Here is a 20,231-nt window from a genome sequence, read left to right as displayed (position 1 = left end):
CATCGAAGCGAGACGAACGGTGAGCTTGCAACGATAGGTACCTTTTTTTAACACCTTGAACAATTATTCACATGTCTCTATCATTGCGAGCTCACCGTTCGTCTCGCTTCGATGCAAAGGCACGGCTACAATAGCGCAGCGCAACCGTGACGTCATAAAAACGAAGAACGCGAAATTCGGACAAACAAACTTACAAGTTTACTTTCAGCAGATAATTTTCACAGCCGATCACAGTTGATCTTAGTTTACATGGGTTATTATTGTAGCTTTAAGTAAAAATAATAAAATCGGTTCGTATAATCCTCGTAGCCGTTAAACAGAATGCAATGTTTGTCCGAATCTTTAAGCTATTTTTAGAATCAGTGCGCCGCGCTATTCAAGATGGAAGGGGTCTATTAAGCTTGCGCTGCCAGCGTAGGAAAAAAATGCTCTATACACTAACCTTTTATTGGTTTGACAATTTGCAGTTTTTCGGGTTTTTTGAACGAACGTCTTGTGTACGAATAACGTGAATCTGGAAATGAAAACATTTTGCTTGAGAAAAGGTGCATCTATGTTGACGATACTTTAGTGTTTCCAGAGGCACTCTCGCTCCCATGCTTCTCGATCGCAGGTTTCGTTATCGCGAGAAAACCTCTGGAAACCAGTCAAAAATGATAGATATTCCAAGATGTTCATGCGTAAAGCCTTGTAAAGGTCTACGAGTATAAGTAATGTGTATTCTTGGGGTGAATGGGACGTCATAGCCGCAATTTTGGTGTCTTGTGTCTCGTCATCCAGCATGGAGGTTACGTCTTTTCTCCTTTTCCACCAATAGGTCCCTTGCATGTGACGTCAAAAAAGCTCAATTTGGAGGACAAAACAAAAGAATTTCATTCTCATGATAATTGGAAACCTATTGTTTTGTCCTCCAAATTGAGCTGCATTCCGACGTGTTGCAAGAGGTCTATAGACGATTTCCGAAATACGAGAGCGCTTCCATAAAAATCGCAGGCGCAGACATGAAAACGATGCATTTTCGAACAGTGTTTATTAGAAACCTTTGGAATCATCGAGTTATAGACGGTTTCTAAAACCCTTGAAGAAAAAGGCTTTTGTCTGAAGTGAGCTATATTTTTTCAAAAAGTACCAATCCTGCTCCCGATCAACTTCAAAGTATTCCTACATTAATATAACTTCATAAGTCGGTTTTTGAATGTCGGTTTTCGATAATGCTCGTAAGATCTCGCCTGAAAAAGCCTCGTTTTGGAATCTGAGCACGAGATACTCTTGACAGCGCTCGCGCAACTCGAAAAATATCTATTTGCTAACAGGGCGTCTACCAAACCTACCAAAACCTGAGGCAGAAGAAGCATCATCAGCTCCATCGAGTGAGCTCTCTGACGTATTACGAGGAAGATCAGTGATAGGATTGAATTTGAATCCCGATGAGCTTTGTACATTTTTAGAAGCGGTTGGTCTAGTTACTTTCTTGGGTTTCTTTCCTTTCGACACGTTGATGTTGTGTACGGTCTGAAGGACTCGAGCCAGGTTTTGCCTGTAAAGTTTAACTAAACATTAGTCTGTACCTTTTTATGCAGTAAACATTAAACAACAGAGCTTTTCCGAAATCGCTTGAGCGACCACAAAATAATAGCTTCAAGTCGAGGTTAAACTTGAATTGTTTAGACATTTGCTGTATTTTACCAAGTCCAACCTCGACTTAGAGCTATAGAGTAGTCTATAAATTGTGTGCAACCGTGACTCAAAATCCCTTGAGATATGAATAACGATGAAACAGCCGCCATCTTGGTTAATAAAATATTTTTCTGAACTTTGATCCTTTTCGGAGGAAGTTGTAAAGAATATAATGGATTCAAGTTCCAGTCTAGTTTAGGGACGGACCGTTAGATTATTGAGGGGAGGGAGTTGCGTAAAACTCCCCCCCCCCCCCCCCCCAAAAAATTTCGAGCAAGCACTTCGCCTGCAAAAAAAGTATTGCGCAACCTCTCCTTTCAGAAAAGAGATTATCGCGCAAACACAAAAAATGGTTTGCAGGGGTTGTTAAAAAAAAAAATGTGTCACGTGTCTACTGGACTGCAAAAATTTTGTTTTTATATTAAATTGGTGATTCTTTTTAGCTACTTGTAAAGAACTGAATGAAACGATGTGTAATCAGTGTGTTATGAAATGTAGTTTTATTACAATCTCTCGAAACAGATTGTAGAAAGTTTGTTTGCAGTCCAGTAAATTTCACCCATGGGAATCAAAATGTTTATTGCTCTCAGTGAATTAATCAGCACGTGGTTGCTTAGCTGCAAAGGGCCTATTGTCCATCCATTATAACAGAATGATTTGCATTTAAAAAAACATTTTTATTATGGCTAGAGTGATTTTAGGGGATGTGACACAGGACGCAGTAGTAGTCTACCTTTTCTCTTGTATAGTAGCCATGTCTCTTTTGATACTCTGTTCAATCTCTAGAGCTATAGAATCTTTACCATCCTGTAAAAAAGAACAACCGTTTTAGACAAGGTTGTCAGATCTGACGAAAACATGACAATGTACAAAGCGGCTTGTCTAGACTTTACGTTCTCGAGATACTATTTCTTGTATTTTAAAGAAATTTAAGTAGGATAGGAAAGGGGAAAGGGAGGTGGACACCCGGAGGTGGTAACAGATTTTCGAGAAGATGGGAAAGGAGGGGGGGGAAGGGGGGTTACCAAATATGCGAAATGGTTCCACAGGGGATGACTATATAATCTCACTCTCCCCGACACACTAACCCCATACCTAATCAATCAAATATCTCTTATTAGAATTGCTGTACTTACAAGGTTTGCGGCAGGTGAAGAATGCTTTGGATGCGGAGTACTAATAAAAATAGTATAAACAACTTTTTTAAATAAAAGTGACGATAGACTACATACTAGTTACACAACGGGTTTTTGGTGGTATATCATAAAATATACCATGAGTTACTTTTAATTTCAAGTGTAAACAGTTAGGCCTGAAAGCTTCATGCCAATCAAAACCAGTGCACAGCTATTTTATCCCACACTAATAAAAATAAAGAGACCTTTAGTCAAGAAACCCAAAGCACTGTATATGCGTAATGCCTGATGGGAAGAAACAGCCAGCTGAGTTGACTGTGTTGACCAAACGGAATTATGGGACTGAGTACAATGTAGATTACTCTTGATTATTGAAATGGAATTTCCACCATGCGTGAGCTAAACTAGCGTTTACGAAAGATTTAAAGAATGAATAATTTGTATTTCATGGGTTCTCTTGGCAGAATAATGGATAATGCCAATCACAGGCATCCCAGCCACTTTTTAGACAAATTTGATAGGAAATATAGGCTGTGCAAGTTCTAAATATAGGAAAATATAGGATTTTTTCCCAAAAATATATGCACTTTATAGGAGCTAAGATAGCTTTTCGGTGGCGTAACCAGGGATCGGGAGGGTGCACAGGCAATGATTTGCAGAACTAAAAAGCCATAAAAAACAAGTGCTAAACAGTGTAAAATATAAATGTATCAATCAGCAGTCGTCCTATTTATAGGAAATATAGGAGGTTTTCTTTAAATATAGGCTCTTTATAGGATCCTATACAAATTATAGGAAATATAGGATATATAGGAGGTCTGGGATGCCTGCAATCAAAATACGATTTGAAAATCTCAATTCTGATTGGTCGTCCTAGAGTTAGTCCTGAAAGTGTGGAAACCACAACATACTCTGTCCCTCTCACCGATACGAACAGGTGTAAATGCTTAAGGTCCCCAAGACATCTCAAAATCATATTAAGGTCAGAATATTTTGTTGAGCAGGTGCAGTAAGAATGACAGGTATCTGGGGCGGAATGCTCTCTGTCTGTACAACACTCTACTCAACTTACGTAATTTTCCGGTTCAGACTTATCATTTCCTGTTGGTTTTCCATGAGGATTTCAAAACATTCATGATATTTTTCTTGTAAGTCAGCAATCTGCAAGCAAATGTTATTAAAAATTTCACTCATCCAGCAACATAAAAGGAACAGAAGATATAGAAAATTTAACGTTCCCTCAATAAACTTATTTGAACCCTTTTATAAGCAACCTGTGGGCTGAAAGTAAGGGCACAGCCAACTCACAGATCGAACAAACCAAATGCAGATCCAGAAGTGACGAGGTATCCTATAACCATCACCCCCTTTAAAAAATCCTGGATCCGTCCCTCAAACCCTGAAAGACCTCTAGTCTGATCTAAGTCAGGGCATGGCTAACTCACAGATAGAACCCTGAAACAACCTCTGGGCTGATCTAAGTCAGGGCACGGCTAACTCACAGATAGAACCCTGAAACTACCTCTGGGCTGATCTAAGTCAGGGCATGGCTAACTCACAGATAGAACCCTGAAACAACCTCTGGGCTGATCTAAGTCAGGGCATGGCTAACTCACAGAAAGAACCCTGAAACAACCTCTGGGCTGATCTAAGTCAGGGCATGACTAACTCACAGATTGAACCCTGAAACAACCTCTAGGCTGATCTAAGTAAGAGTATGGCTAACTCACAGATAGAACCCTGAAACAACCTCTGGGCTGATCTAAGTCAGGGCATGGCTAACTCACAGATAGAACCCTGAAACACCCTCTGGGCTGATCTAAGTCAGGGCATGGCTAACTCACAGATAGAACCCTGAAACAACCTCTGGGCTGATCTAAGTCAGGGCATGGCTAACTCACAGATAGAACCCTGAAACAACCTCTTGGCTGATCTAAGTCAGGGCATGACTAACTCACAGATAGAACCCTGAAACAACCTCTAGGCTGATCTAAGTAAGAGTATGGCTAACTCACAGATAGAACCCTGAAACAACCTCTGTGCTGATCTAAGTCAGGGCATGGCTAACTCACAGATAGAACCCTGAAACAACCTCTGGTCTGATCTAAGTAAGGGCATGACTAACTCACAGATAGAACCCTGAAACAACCTCTAGGCTGATCTAAGTCAGGGCATGGCTAACTCACAGATAGAACCCTGAAACAACCTCTGGGCTGATCTAAGTCAGGGCATGGCTAACTCACAGACCCAACCCTGAAACAACCTCTGGGCTGATCTAAGTCAGAGCACGGCTAATTCACCGATAGAACCCTGAAACAACCTCTGGGCTGATCTAAGTCAGGGCATGGCTAACTCACAGATAGAACCCTGAAACAACCTCTGGGCTGATCTAAGTCAGGGCATGGCTAACTCAAAGATTGAACCCTGAAACGACCTCTGGGCTGATCTAAATCAGTGCAAGGCTAACTCACAGATCGAACCCTGAAACAACCTCTGGGCTGATCTAAGTCAGGGCATGGCTAACTCACAGATTGAACCCTGAAACAACCTCTGGGCTGATCTAAGTCAGGGTATGGCTAACTCACAGACCCAACCCTGAAACAACCTCTGGGCTGATCTAAGTCAGGGCATGACTAACTGCACAGATCGAACCCTGAAACAACCTCTGGGCTGATCTAAGTCAGGGCATGACTAACTCACAGATCGAACCCTGAAACAACCTCTGGGCTGATCTAAGTCAGGGCATGACTAACTGCACAGATCGAACCCTGAAACAACCTCTGGGCTGATCTAAGTCAGGGAATGACTAACCCACAGATAGAACCCTGAAACAACCTCTGGGCTGATCTAAGTAAGAGTATGGCTAACCCACAGATAGAACCCTGAAACAACCTCTGGGCTGATCTAAGTCAGGGCACGGCTAACTCACAGATAGAACCCTGAAACAACCTCTGGGCTGATCTAAGTCAGGGCATGGCTAACTCACAGACCCAACCCTGAAACAACCTCTAGGCTGATCTAAGTCAGGGTATGGCTAACTCACAGATAGAACCCTGAAACAACCTCTGGGCTGATCTAAGTCAGGGCATGGCTAACTCACAGATAGAACCCTGAAACAACCTCTGGGCTGATCTAAGTCAGGGCATGACTAACTCACAGATAGAACCCTGAAACAACCTCTAGGCTGATCTAAGTCAGGGCATGGCTAACTCACAGATAGAACCCTGAAACAACCTCTGGGCTGATCTAAGTCAGGGCATGGCTAACTCACAGACCCAACCCTGAAACAACCTCTGGGCTGATCTAAGTCAGAGCACGGCTAATTCACACATAGAACCCTGAAACAACCTCATGGCTGATCTAAGTCAGGGCATGGCTAACTCACAGATAGAACCCTGAAACAACCTCTGGGCTGATCTAAGTCAGGGCATGGCTAACTCAAAGATTGAACCCTGAAACGACCTCTGGGCTGATCTAAATCAGTGCAAGGCTAACTCACAGATCGAACCCTGAAACAACCTCTGGGCTGATCTAAGTCAGGGCATGGCTAACTCACAGATTGAACCCTGAAACAACCTCTTGGCTGATCTAAGTCAGGGTATGGCTAACTCACAGACCCAACCCTGAAACAACCTCTGGGCTGATCTAAGTCAGGGAATGACTAACTGCACAGATCGAACCCTGAAACAACCTATGGGCTGATCTAAGTCAGGGCATGACTAACTCACAGATCGAACCCTGAAACAACCTCTGGGCTGATCTAAGTCAGGGCATGACTAACTGCACAGATCGAACCCTGAAACAACCTCTGGGCTGATCTAAGTCAGGGCATGACTAACTCACAGATAGAACCCTGAAACAACCTCTGGGCTGATCTAAGTAAGAGTATGGCTAACCCACAGATAGAACCCTGAAACAACCTCTGGGCTGATCTAAGTCAGGGCATGGCTAACTCACAGATAGAACCCTGAAACAACCTCTGGGCTGATCTAAGTCAGGGCATGGCTAACTCACAGACCCAACCCTGAAACAACCTCTGGGCTGATCTAAGTCAGAGCACGGCTAATTCACAGATAGAACCCTGAAACAACCTCTGGGCTGATCTAAGTCAGGGCATGGCTAACTCACAGATAGAACCCTGAAACAACCTCTGGGCTGATCTAAGTCAGGGCATGCTAACTCAAAGATTGAACCCTGAAACGACCCCTGGGCTGATCTAAATCAGTGCAAGGCTAACTCACAGATCGAACCCTGAAACAACCTCTGGGCTGATCTAAGTCAGGGCATGGCTAACTCACAGATCGAACCCTGAAACAACCTCTGGGCTGATCTAAGTCAGGGCATGACTAACTGCACAGATCGAACCCTGAAACAACCTCTGGGCTGATCTAAGTCAGGGCATGACTAACCCACAGATAGAACCCTGAAACAACCTCTGGGCTGATCTAAGTAAGAGTATGGCTAACTCACAGATAGAACCCTGAAACAACCTCTGGGCTGATCTAAGTAAGAGTATGGCTAACTCACAGATAGAACCCTGAAACAACCTCTGGGCTGATCTAAGTCAGGGCACGGCTAACTCACAGATAGAACCCTGAAACAACCTCTGGGCTGATCTAAGTCAGGGCATGGCTAACTCACAGACCCAACCCTGAAACAACCTCTGGGCTGATCTAAGTCAGAGCACGGCTAATTCACACATAGAACCCTGAAACAACCTCTGGGCTGATCTAAGTCAGGGCATGGCTAACTCACAGATAGAACCCTGAAACAACCTCTGGGCTGATCTAAGTAAGGGCATGCTAACTCAAAGATTGAACCCTGAAACGACCTCTGGGCTGATCTAAATCAGTGCAAGGCTAACTCACAGATAGAACCCTGAAACAACCTCTGGGCTGATCTAAGTCAGGGCATGGCTAACTCACAGATTGAACCCTGAAACCTCTGGGCTGATCTAAGTCAGGGTATGGCTAACTCACAGACCCAACCCTGAAACAACCTCTGGGCTGATCTAAGTCAGGGCATGACTAACTGCACAGATCGAACCCTGAAACAACCTCTGGGCTGATCTAAGTCAGAGCATGGCTAACTCACAGATCGAACCCTGAAACAACCTATGGGCTGATCTAAGTAAGAGTATGGCTAACTCACAGATAGAACCCTGAAACAACCTCTGGACTGATCTAAGTAAGAGTATGGCTAACTCACAGATAGAACCCTGAAACAACCTCTGGGCTGATCTAAGTAAGAGTATGGCTAACTCACAGATAGAACCCTGAAACAACCTCTGGGCTGATCTAAGTCAGGGCATGACTAACTCACAGATTGAACCCTGAAACAACCTCTGGGCTGATCTAAGTCAGAGCATGGCTAACTCACAGATCAAACACTGAAACAACCTCTGGGCTGATCTAAGTCAGGCCATGGCTAACTCACAGATAAAACACTGAAACAACCTCTGGGCTGATCTAAGTCAGGGCATGGCTAACTCACAGATCAAACACTGAAACAACCTCTGGGCTGATCTAAGTCAGGGTATGCCTAACTCACAGACCCAACCCTGAAACAACCTCTGGGCTGATCTAAGTCAGGGCATGACTAACTGCACAGATCGAACCCTGAAACAACCTCTGGGCTGATCTAAGTCAGGGCATGACTAACTCACAGATCGAACCCTGAAACAACCTCTGGGCTGATCTAAGTCAGGGCATGACTAACTGCACAGATCGAACCCTGAAACAACCTCTGGGCTGATCTAAGTCAGGGCACGGCTAACTCACAGATAGAACCCTGAAACAACCTCTGGGCTGATCTAAGTCAGGGCATGGCTAACTCACAGATAGAACCCTGAAACAACCTCTGGGCTGATCTAAGTCAGGGCATGGCTAACTCACAGAAAGAACCCTGAAACAACCTCTGGGCTGATCTAAGTCAGGGCATGACTAACTCACAGATCGAACCCTGAAACAACCTCTAGGCTGATCTAAGTCAGGGTATGGCTAACTCACAGATAGAACCCTGAAACAACCTCTGGGCTGATCTAAGTCAGGGCATGGCTAACTCACAGATAGAACCCTGAAACACCCTCTGGGCTGATCTAAGTCAGGGCATGGCTAACTCACAGATAGAACCCTGAAACAACCTCTGGGCTGATCTAAGTCAGGGCATGGCTAACTCACAGATAGAACCCTGAAACAACCTCTGGGCTGATCTAAGTCAGGGCATGACTAACTCACAGATAGAACCCTGAAACAACCTCTAGGCTGATCTAAGTCAGGGTATGGCTAACTCACAGATAGAACCCTGAAACAACCTCTGTGCTGATCTAAGTCAGGGCATGGCTAACTCACAGATAGAACCCTGAAACAACCTCTGGTCTGATCTAAGTCAGGGCATGACTAACTCACAGATAGAACCCTGAAACAACCTCTAGGCTGATCTAAGTCAGGGCATGGCTAACTCACAGATAGAACCCTGAAACAACCTCTGGGCTGATCTAAGTCAGGGCATGGCTAACTCACAGACCCAACCCTGAAACAACCTCTGGGCTGATCTAAGTCAGAGCACGGCTAATTCACCGATAGAACCCTGAAACAACCTCTGGGCTGATCTAAGTCAGGGCATGGCTAACTCACAGATAGAACCCTGAAACAACCTCTGGGCTGATCTAAGTCAGGGCATGGCTAACTCAAAGATTGAACCCTGAAACGACCTCTGGGCTGATCTAAATCAGTGCAAGGCTAACTCACAGATCGAACCCTGAAACAACCTCTGGGCTGATCTAAGTCAGGGCATGGCTAACTCACAGATTGAACCCTGAAACAACCTCTGGGCTGATCTAAGTCAGGGTATGGCTAACTCACAGACCCAACCCTGAAACAACCTCTGGGCTGATCTAAGTCAGGGCATGACTAACTGCACAGATCGAACCCTGAAACAACCTCTGGGCTGATCTAAGTCAGGGCATGACTAACTCACAGATCGAACCCTGAAACAACCTCTGGGCTGATCTAAGTCAGGGCATGACTAACTGCACAGATCGAACCCTGAAACAACCTCTGGGCTGATCTAAGTCAGGGCATGACTAACCCACAGATAGAACCCTGAAACAACCTCTGGGCTAATCTAAGTAAGAGTATGGCTAACCCACAGATAGAACCCTGAAAAAACATCAGGGCTGATCTAAGTCAGGGCACGGCTAACTCACAGATAGAACCCTGAAACAACCTCTGGGCTGATCTAAGTCAGGGCATGGCTAACTCACAGACCCAACCCTGAAACAACCTCTAGGCTGATCTAAGTCAGGGTATGGCTAACTCACAGATAGAACCCTGAAACAACCTCTGGGCTGATCTAAGTCAGGGCATGGCTAACTCACAGATAGAACCCTGAAACAACCTCTGGGCTGATCTAAGTCAGGGCATGACTAACTCACAGATAGAACCCTGAAACAACCTCTAGGCTGATCTAAGTCAGGGCATGGCTAACTCACAGATAGAACCCTGAAACAACCTCTGGGCTGATCTAAGTCAGGGCATGGCTAACTCACAGACCCAACCCTGAAACAACCTCTGGGCTGATCTAAGTCAGAGCACGGCTAATTCACACATAGAACCCTGAAACAACCTCATGGCTGATCTAAGTCAGGGCATGGCTAACTCACACATAGAACCCTGAAACAACCTCTGGGCTGATCTAAGTCAGGGCATGGCTAACTCAAAGATTGAACCCTGAAACGACCTCTGGGCTGATCTAAATCAGTGCAAGGCTAACTCACAGATCGAACCCTGAAACAACCTCTGGGCTGATCTAAGTCAGGGCATGGCTAACTCACAGATTGAACCCTGAAACAACCTCTGGGCTGATCTAAGTCAGGGTATGGCTAACTCACAGACCCAACCCTGAAACAACCTCTGGGCTGATCTAAGTCAGGGCATGACTAACTGCACAGATCGAACCCTGAAACAACCTCTGGGCTGATCTAAGTCAGGGCATGACTAACTCACAGATCGAACCCTGAAACAACCTCTGGGCTGATCTAAGTCAGGGCATGACTAACTGCACAGATCGAACCCTGAAACAACCTCTGGGCTGATCTAAGTCAGGGCATGACTAACCCACAGATAGAACCCTGAAACAACCTCTGGGCTGATCTAAGTAAGAGTATGGCTAACCCACAGATAGAACCCTGAAACAACCTCTGGGCTGATCTAAGTCAGGGCACGGCTAACTCACAGATAGAACCCTGAAACAACCTCTGGGCTGATCTAAGTCAGGGCATGGCTAACTCACAGACCCAACCCTGAAACAACCTCTGGGCTGATCTAAGTCAGAGCAAGGCTAATTCACAGATAGAACCCTGAAACAACCTCTGGGCTGATCTAAGTCAGGGCATGGCTAACTCACAGATAGAACCCTGAAACAACCTCTGGGCTGATCTAAGTCAGGGCATGCTAACTCAAAGATTGAACCCTGAAACGACCTCTGGGCTGATCTAAATCAGTGCAAGGCTAACTCACAGATCGAACCCTGAAACAACCTCTGGGCTGATCTAAGTCAGGGCATGGCTAACTCACAGATCGAACCCTGAAACAACCTCTGGGCTGATCTAAGTCAGGGCATGACTAACTGCACAGATCGAACCCTGAAACAACCTCTGGGCTGATCTAAGTCAGGGCATGACTAACCCACAGATAGAACCCTGAAACAACCTCTGGGCTGATCTAAGTAAGAGTATGGCTAACCCACAGATAGAACCCTGAAACAACCTCTGGGCTGATCTAAGTCAGGGCACGGCTAACTCACAGATAGAACCCTGAAACAACCTCTGGGCTGATCTAAGTCAGGGCATGGCTAACTCACAGACCCAACCCTGAAACAACCTCTGGGCTGATCTAAGTCAGAGCACGGCTAATTCACACATAGAACCCTGAAACAACCTCTGGGCTGATCTAAGTCAGGGCATGGCTAACTCACAGATAGAACCCTGAAACAACCTCTGGGCTGATCTAAGTCAGGGCATGCTAACTCAAAGATTGAACCCTGAAACGACCTCTGGGCTGATCTAAATAAGTGCAAGGCTAACTCACAGATCGAACCCTGAAACAACCTCTGGGCTGATCTAAGTCAGGGCATGGCTAACTCAAAGATTGAACCCTGAAACTACCTCTGGGCTGATCTAAGTCAGGGCATGGCTAACTCACAGATCCAACCCTGAAACAACCTCTGGGCTGATCTAAGTCAGGGCATGACTAACTGCACAGATCGAACCCTGAAACAACCTCTGGGCTGATCTAAGTCAGGGCATGACTAACTCACAGATCGAACCCTGAAACAACCTATGGGCTGATCTAAGTAAGAGTATGGCTAACTCACAGATAGAACCCTGAAACAACCTCTGGGCTGATCTAAGTAAGAGTATGGCTAACTCACAGATAGAACCCTGAAACAACCTCTGGGCTGATCTAAGTAAGAGTATGGCTAACCCACAGATAGAACCCTGAAACAACCTCTGGGCTGATCTAAGTCAGGGCATGACTAACCCACAGATTGAACCCTGAAACAACCTCTGGGCTGATCTAAGTCAGAGCATGGCTAACTCACAGATCCAACACTGAAACAACCTCTGGGCTGATCTAAGTCAGGGCATGGCTAACTCACAGATAAAACACTGAAACAACCTCTGGGCTGATCTAAGTCAGGGCATGGCTAACTCACAGATCAAACACTGAAACAACCTCTGGGCTGATCTAAGTCAGGGTATGGCTAACTCACAGACCCAACCCTGAAACAACCTCTGGGCTGATCTAAGTCAGGGCATGACTAACTGCACAGATCGAACCCTGAAACAACCTCTGGGCTGATCTAAGTCAGGGCATGACTAACTCACAGATCGAACCCTGAAACAACCTCTGGGCTGATCTAAGTCAGGGCATGACTAACTGCACAGATCGAACCCTGAAACAACCTCTGGGCTGATCTAAGTCAGGGCATGACTAACTCACAGATCGAACCCTGAAACAACCTCTGGGCTGATCTAAGTCAGGGCATGACTAACCCACAGATAGAACCCTGAAACAACCTCTGGGCTGATCTATGTAAGAGTATGGCTAACGCACAGATAGAACCCTGAAACAACCGATGGGCTGATCTAAGTCAGGGCAAGGCTAACTCACAGATAGAACCCTGAAACAACCTCTGGGCTGATCTAAGTCAGGGCATGGCTAACTCACAGACCCAACCCTGAAACAACCTCTGGGCTGATCTAAGTCAGAGCACGGCTAATTCACAGATAGAACCCTGAAACAACCTCTGGGCTGATCTAAGTCAGGGCATGGCTAACTCACAGATAGAACCCTGAAACAACCTCTGGGCTGATCTAAGTCAGGGCATGCTAACTCAAAGATTGAACCCTGAAACGACCTCTGGGCTGATCTAAATCAGTGCAAGGCTAACTCACAGATCGAACCCTGAAACAACCTCTGGGCTGATCTAAGTCAGGGCATGGCTAACTCACAGATTGAACCCTGAAACAACCTATGGGCTGATCTAAGTCAGGGTATGGCTAACTCACAGATCCAACCCTGAAACAACCTCTGGGCTGATCTAAGTCAGGGCATGACTAACTGCACAGATCGAACCCTGAAACAACCTCTGGGCTGATCTAAGTCAGGGCATGGCTAACTCACAGATCGAACCCTGAAACAACCTCTGCGCTGATCTAAGTAAGAGTATGGCTAACCCACAGATAGAACCCTGAAACAACCTCTGGACTGATCTAAGTAAGAGTATGGCTAACCCACAGATAGAACCCTGAAACAACCTCTGGGCTGATCTAAGTAAGAGTATGGCTAACCCACAGATAGAACCCTGAAACAACCTCTGGGCTGATCTAAGTCAGGGCATGACTAACCCACAGATTGAACCCTGAAACAACCTCTGGGCTGATCTAAGTCAGAGCATGGCTAACTCACAGATCAAACACTGAAACAACCTCTGGGCTGATCTAAGTCAGGGCATGGCTAACTCACAGATAAAACACTGAAACAACCTCTGGGCTGATCTAAGTCAGGGCATGGCTAACTCACAGATCAAACACTGAAACAACCTCTGGGCTGATCTAAGTCAGGGCATGGCTAACTCACAGATCAAACCCTGAAACAACCTCTGGGCTGATCTAAGTCAGGGCATGGCTAACTCACAGATCAAACACTGAAACAACCTCTGGGCTGATCTAAGTCAGGGCATGGCTAACTCACAGAACTAACCCTGAAACAACCTCTGGGCTGATCTAAGTCAGGGCATGGCTAACTCACAGATCAAACACTGAAACAACCTCTGGGCTGATCTAAGTCAGGGCATGGCTAACTCACAGAACTAACCCTGAAACAACCTCTGGGCTGATCTAAGTCAGGGCATGGCTAACTCACAGATCAAACACTGAAACAACCTCTAGGCTGATCTAAGTCAGGGCATGGCTAACTCACAGATCAAACACTGAAACAACCTCTGGGCTGATCTAAGTAAGGGCATGGCTAACTCACAGATCCAACCCTGAAACAACCTCTGGGCTGATCTAAGTCAGGGCATGGCTAACTCACAGATCCAACCCTGAAACAACCTCTGGGCTGATCTAAGTCAGGGCATGGCTAACTCACAGATAAAACACTGAAACCACCTCTGGGCTGATCTTAGTCAGGGCATGGCTAACTCACAGATCAAACACTGAAACAACCTCTGGGCTGATCTTAGTCAGGGCATGGCAAACTCACAGAACTAACCCTGAAACAACCTCTGGGCTGATCTAAGTCAGGTTATAGCTAACTCACAGAACTAACCCTGAAACAACCTCTGGGCTGATCTAAGTCAGGGTATGGCTAACTCACAGATAGAACCCTGAAACAACCTCTGGGCTGATCTTAGTCAGGGCATGGCTAACTCACAGATTGAACCCTGAAACAACCTCTGGGCTGATCTAAGTCAGGGTATGGCGAACTCACAGAACTAACCCTGAAACAACCTCTGGGCTGATCTTAGTCAGGGCATGGCTAACTCACAGATTGAACCCTGAAACAACCTCTGGGCTGATCTAAGTCAGGGCATGGCTAACTCACAGATTGAACCCTGAAACAACCTCTGGGCTGATCTAAGTCAGGGTATGGCTAACTCACAGAACTAACCCTGAAACAACCTCTGGGCTGATCTTAGTCAGGGCATGGCTAACTCACAGATTGAACCCTGAAACAACCTCTAGGCTGATCTAAGTCAGGGTATGGCTAACTCACAGAACTAACCCTGAAACAACCTCTGGGCTGATCTTAGTCAGGGCATGGCTAACTCACAGATTGAACCCTGAAACAACCTCTGGGCTGATCTAAGTCAGGGTATGGCTAACTCACAGAACTAACCCTGAAACAACCTCTGGCTGATCTTACTCAGGGCATGGCTAACTCACAGATTGAACCCTGAAACAACCTCTGGGCTGATCAAAGTCAGGGCACAACTAACTCACAGATCGAACCCTGAAACAACCTCTGGGCTGATCTAAGTCAGGGCATGGCTAACTCACAGATCGAACCCTGAAACAACCTCTGGGCTGATCTAAGTCAGGGCATGGCTAACTCACAGATCGAACCCTGAAACAACCTCTGGGCTGATCTAAGTCAGGGCATGGCTAACTCACAGATCGAACCCTGAAACAACCTCTGGGCTGATCTAAGTCAGGGCACGACTAACTCACAGATCCAACCCTCAAACAACCTCTGGGCTGATCTAAGTCAGGGCATGACTAACTCACAGATCGAACCCTGAAAAACCTCTGGGCTGATCTAAGTCAGGGCATGGCTAACTCACAGATCGAACCCTGAAACAACCTCTGGGGCTGATCTAAGTCAGGGCAATGGCTACTCACAGATCGAACCCTGAAACAACCTCTGGGCTGATCTAAGTCAGGGCATGGCTAACTCACAGATCGAACCCTGAAAACAACTCTGGGCTGATTCTAAGTCATGGCATGGCTAACTCACAGATCGACAACCCTGAACAACTCTGGCTGATCTAAGTCAGGGCATGGCTAACTCACAGATCGAACCCTGAAACAACCTCTGGGCTGATCTAAGTCAGGGCATGGCTAACTCACAGATCGAACCCTGAAACAACCTCTGGGCTGATCTAAGTCAGGGGCATGGCTAACTCACCAGATCGAACCCTGAAACAACCTCTGGGCTGATCTAAGTCAGGGCATGGCTAACTCCAGATCGAACCCTGAAACAAACCTCTGGGCTGATCTAAGTCAGGGCATGGCTAACTCACAGATCGAACCCTGAAACAACCTCTGGGCTGATCTAAGTCAGGGCATGGCTAACTCACAGATCGAACCTGAACAACCTCTTGGGCTGATCTAAGTCAGGGCATAGCGAACTCACAGATGATCTAAGTCCCTGAAACCCTGAACCCTGAGGCCCTGATCTAAGTCAGGGCATGGCTAACTCACAGATCGAACCCTGAAACACCTCTGGGCTGATCTACGTCAGGGCATGTGCTAACTCACAGATCGAACCCTGAAACAACCTCTGGGCTGATCTAAGTCAGGGCAAAAGGCTGGCTTAACTCACAGATCGAACCCTGAAACAACCTCTAACTCAACAGGGAAACTGATCTAAGTCAGGGCATGAAACAACACTGGGCTAACTCCTAACAGATCGAACCCTGAAACAACCTCTGGGCTGATCTAAGTCAGGGCATGGTAACTCACAGATTGAACCCTGAAACAACCCTCTAGGCTGATTGGCTAAGTCAGGGCATGGCTAACTCACAGATCGAACCCTGAAACAACCTCTGGGCTGATCTAAGTCAGGGCCTGGCTAAATCACAGATCGAACCCTGAAACAACCTCTGGGCTGATCTAAGTCAGGGCATGGCTAACTCACAGATCGAACCCTGAAACAACCTCTGGGCTGATCTAGTCAGGGCATGGCTAACTCACAGATCGAACACTGAAACAACCTCTGGGCTGATCTAAGTCAGGGGCATGCTAACTCACAGATCGAACCCTGAAACAACCTCTGGGCTGATCTAAGTCAGGGCAATGGCTAACTCACAGATCGAACCTGAAACAACCTCTGGGCTGATCTAAGTCAGGGCATGGCTAACTCACAGATCGAACCCTGAAACAACCTCTGGGCTGATCTAAGTCAGGGCATGGCTAACTCACAGATCGAACCCTGAAACAACCTCTGGGCTGATCTAAGTCAGGGCATGGCTAACTCACAGATCGAACCCTGAAACAACCTCTGGGCTGATCTAAGTCAGGGCATGGCTAACTCACAGAATCGAACCCTGAAACCACCTCTGGGCTGATCTAAGTCAGGGCATGACTAACTCACAGATCGAACCCTGCAAACAACTCTGGGCTGATCTAAGTCAGGGCATGACTAACTCACAGATCGAACCCTGAAACAACCTCTGGGCTGATCTAAGTCAGGGCATGGCTAACTCACAGATCGAAACCCTGAAACAACCTCTGGGCTGATCTAAGTCAGGGCATGGCTAACTCACAGATCGAACCCTGAAACAACCTCTGGGCTGATCTAAGTCAGGGCATGGCTAACTCACAGATCGAACCCTGAAACAACCTCTGGGCTGATCTAAGTCAGGGCATGGCTAACTCACAGATCGAACCTGAAACAACCTCTGGCTGATCGAAGTCAGGCAATGGCTCACTCACAAAGACCTGAAACAACCTCTGGGCTGATCTAAGTCAGGGCATGGCTAACTCACAGATCGAACCCTGAAACAACCTCTGGGCTGATCTAAGTCAGGGCATGGCTAACTCACAGATCGAACCCTGAAACAACCTCTGGGCTGATCTAAGTCAGGGCATGCTAACTCACAGATCGAACCCTGAAACAACCTCTGGGCTGATCTAAGTCAGGGCATGGCTAACTCACAGATCGAACCCTGAAACAAACCTCTGGGCTGATCCTAGTCAGGGCAGAGCTAACTCACATATCGAACCCTGAAACACCTCTGGGCTGATCTAAGTCAGGGCATGGCTAACTCACGATCGAACCCTGAACAACCTCTGGCTATCTAAGTCAGACAGCATGTCTAACTCACAGAATCGAACCCTGAAACAACCTCAGGCTGATCTAAGTCAGGGGCATGGCTAACCACAATCGAACCCTGAAACAACCTCTGGTCTGATCTAAGTCAGGCATGGCTAACTCACAGATCGAAACCTGAAACAACCTCTGGGCTGATCTAGTCGGCAGGCAACTCACATCGACCCTGAACAACCTCTTTGATGATCTAAGTCAGGGCATGGCTAACTCACAATCGAAACCCTTAAACCACCTCTGGGCTGATCTAAGTCATGTCATGGCTACTCACAGATTGAACCCTGAACAACCTCTAGGCTGATCTAATCAGGCATGGCTAACTCCCAGATCGAACCCGAAAAAACCTCGTGGCTTGATCTAGTCAGGGCATGACTAACTCACATATCGAACCCTGAAACACCTCTTCTGGCTGATCTAATCAGGGCATGGCTAACTCACAGATCGAACCTGAAACAACCCCCTGGGCTGATCTAAAGTCAGGGCATGGCTTAACTCACAGATCGAACCCCTGAAACAACCTCGGTCTGATCTAAGTCGACCTCTGGCTGATCTAAGTCAGGCATGGCTAACTCACAGATAGAACCCTGAAACAACCTCTGGGCTGATCTAAGTCAGGGCATGCTAACTCACAGATCGAACCTGAAACAACCTCTTGGACTGATCTAAGTCAGGGCATGGCTACTCACAGATCGAACCCTGAAACAACTCTGGGCTGATCTAAGTCAGGGCATGACTAACTCACAGATCGAACCCTGAAACAACCTCTGGGCTGATCTAAGGTCAGGGCAGGCTAACTCACAGATCGAACCCTGAAACAACCTCTAGGCTGATCTAAGTCAGGGCATGACTAACTCACAGATCGAACCCTGAACAACCTCTGGGCTGATCTAAGTCAGGGCATTGGCTAACTCACAGATAGAACCCCTGAAACAACCTCTGGGCTTGATCTAAGTCAGGGCATTACTAACTCACAGATCGAACCCTGAAACAACCTCTGGCTGATCTAAGTCAGGGCAATGGCTAACTCACAGATTGAACCCTGAAGACAACTCTGGCTGAATCTAAGTCAGGGCATGGCTAAACTCCACAGAGCGACCCTGAAACACCTCTGGGCTGACTCTAAGTCAGGGCAATGGCTAACTCACAGCATTGAACCCTGAAACAACCTCTGGGCTGATCTAAGTCAGGGCATGGCTAACTCACAGATTGAACCCTGAAACAACTCTGGCTGAATCTAAAGTCAGGGCATCAACTCCACAGATCGAACCTGAAACAACCTCTGGACTGATCTTAAGTCAGGCATGGCTAACTCACAGATAGACCCCTGAAACAACCTCTGGGCTGATCTAAGTCAGGCATGGATCTACCTCACAGATCAACCATGAAACAACCCGCCTGATATAAGTTCAGGGGCACTCAAAGACGGACACCCTGAAACAACCTCAGGCTTAGTCAGGGCATGACTAATCAAACAGATCGAACCCTGCAAAAACTCTAGCGGCTGCTCTAAAGTCGGGCATGACTAACTAACAGATAGACACCCGGAACAACCTCTGGGCATCTAAGTCACGGCATGGCTAACTCACAGATAGAACCCTGAAAACAACTGCGCTGTCTAAGTCAGCTGGCTACTCACAGAGCGAACATGACTGATCTACTAAGAGCAACATGAAACAACCTCTGAACTGACGGCAAACTAAACAGCTGATATAAGTCGTCCGTGGCAACTCACGGCTGACAACTCAGACTGATCTGAAGTCTTCAGCGCATGGCCTAACTCACAGGAACCGAAACCAAGAAACCGATCTGGGCTGATCTAAGTCAGGGGCATGTGCTACTCACAATTGATCGAACCCTGAAAACCACCTATGGGCTGATCTAAGTCAGGGCATGATAAACTCACAGATCGAACCCTGAACAAACTGCTAGGATGATCTAAGTCAGCAGGACTAAATGATAAGAACCCCCCTGAAAAAAACATCTGGACTGATCTAAGTCAGGGCAATGGTAAAATCAAGATAGAAACTCAAACCTCTGCGCTGATCTAATCAGGGCATGACTAACTCACAGATACCCTGAAAACAACCTCTGGTCTGATCTAAGTCCAGGGCATGGCTAACTCACAGATTGAACCTGAAAGAAACTCTGGACTGATCTAAGTCAGGGCATGACTAACTCACAGATAAGAACCCTGAAACCAACCTCTGGGCTGATCTAATGCAGGGCACGGCTACTCACAGTTGAACCACGAAACAAAACCTCTTATCTAAGGCAGGCCTGATTGAACAAAACCTCTGGC

General features: G+C 46.6%; 1 protein-coding gene across 1 annotated transcript in view; it reads right to left on the bottom strand.

Annotated features, from left to right (window-relative positions):
- The window catches only part of LOC116308001 (uncharacterized), a 50,231-nt gene that overhangs the window by 3,663 nt on the left and 26,337 nt on the right, over positions 1–20,231 (bottom strand). The window contains exons 11-15 of the mRNA XM_089027319.1: positions 3,886–3,974; positions 2,814–2,853; positions 2,411–2,484; positions 1,332–1,537; positions 443–514 (exon numbers count right to left, since the gene is read on the bottom strand). Coding sequence (XP_088883445.1) covers positions 443–514; positions 1,332–1,537; positions 2,411–2,484; positions 2,814–2,853; positions 3,886–3,974 — 481 coding nt within the window. The remainder of the gene's footprint in view (positions 1–442; positions 515–1,331; positions 1,538–2,410; positions 2,485–2,813; positions 2,854–3,885; positions 3,975–20,231) is intronic.

The sequence above is a fragment of the Actinia tenebrosa genome, unplaced genomic scaffold (assembly GCF_029948245.1).
Source record: "Actinia tenebrosa isolate PJP-AT-01 unplaced genomic scaffold, QUT_ActTen_1.0 PGA_scaffold11__36_contigs__length_13525064, whole genome shotgun sequence".
Classification (NCBI taxonomy): Eukaryota; Metazoa; Cnidaria; class Anthozoa; order Actiniaria; family Actiniidae; genus Actinia; species Actinia tenebrosa.
Note: the sequence above shows the minus strand (reverse complement) of the source record. Positions and strands in the feature narration are given on the sequence as shown.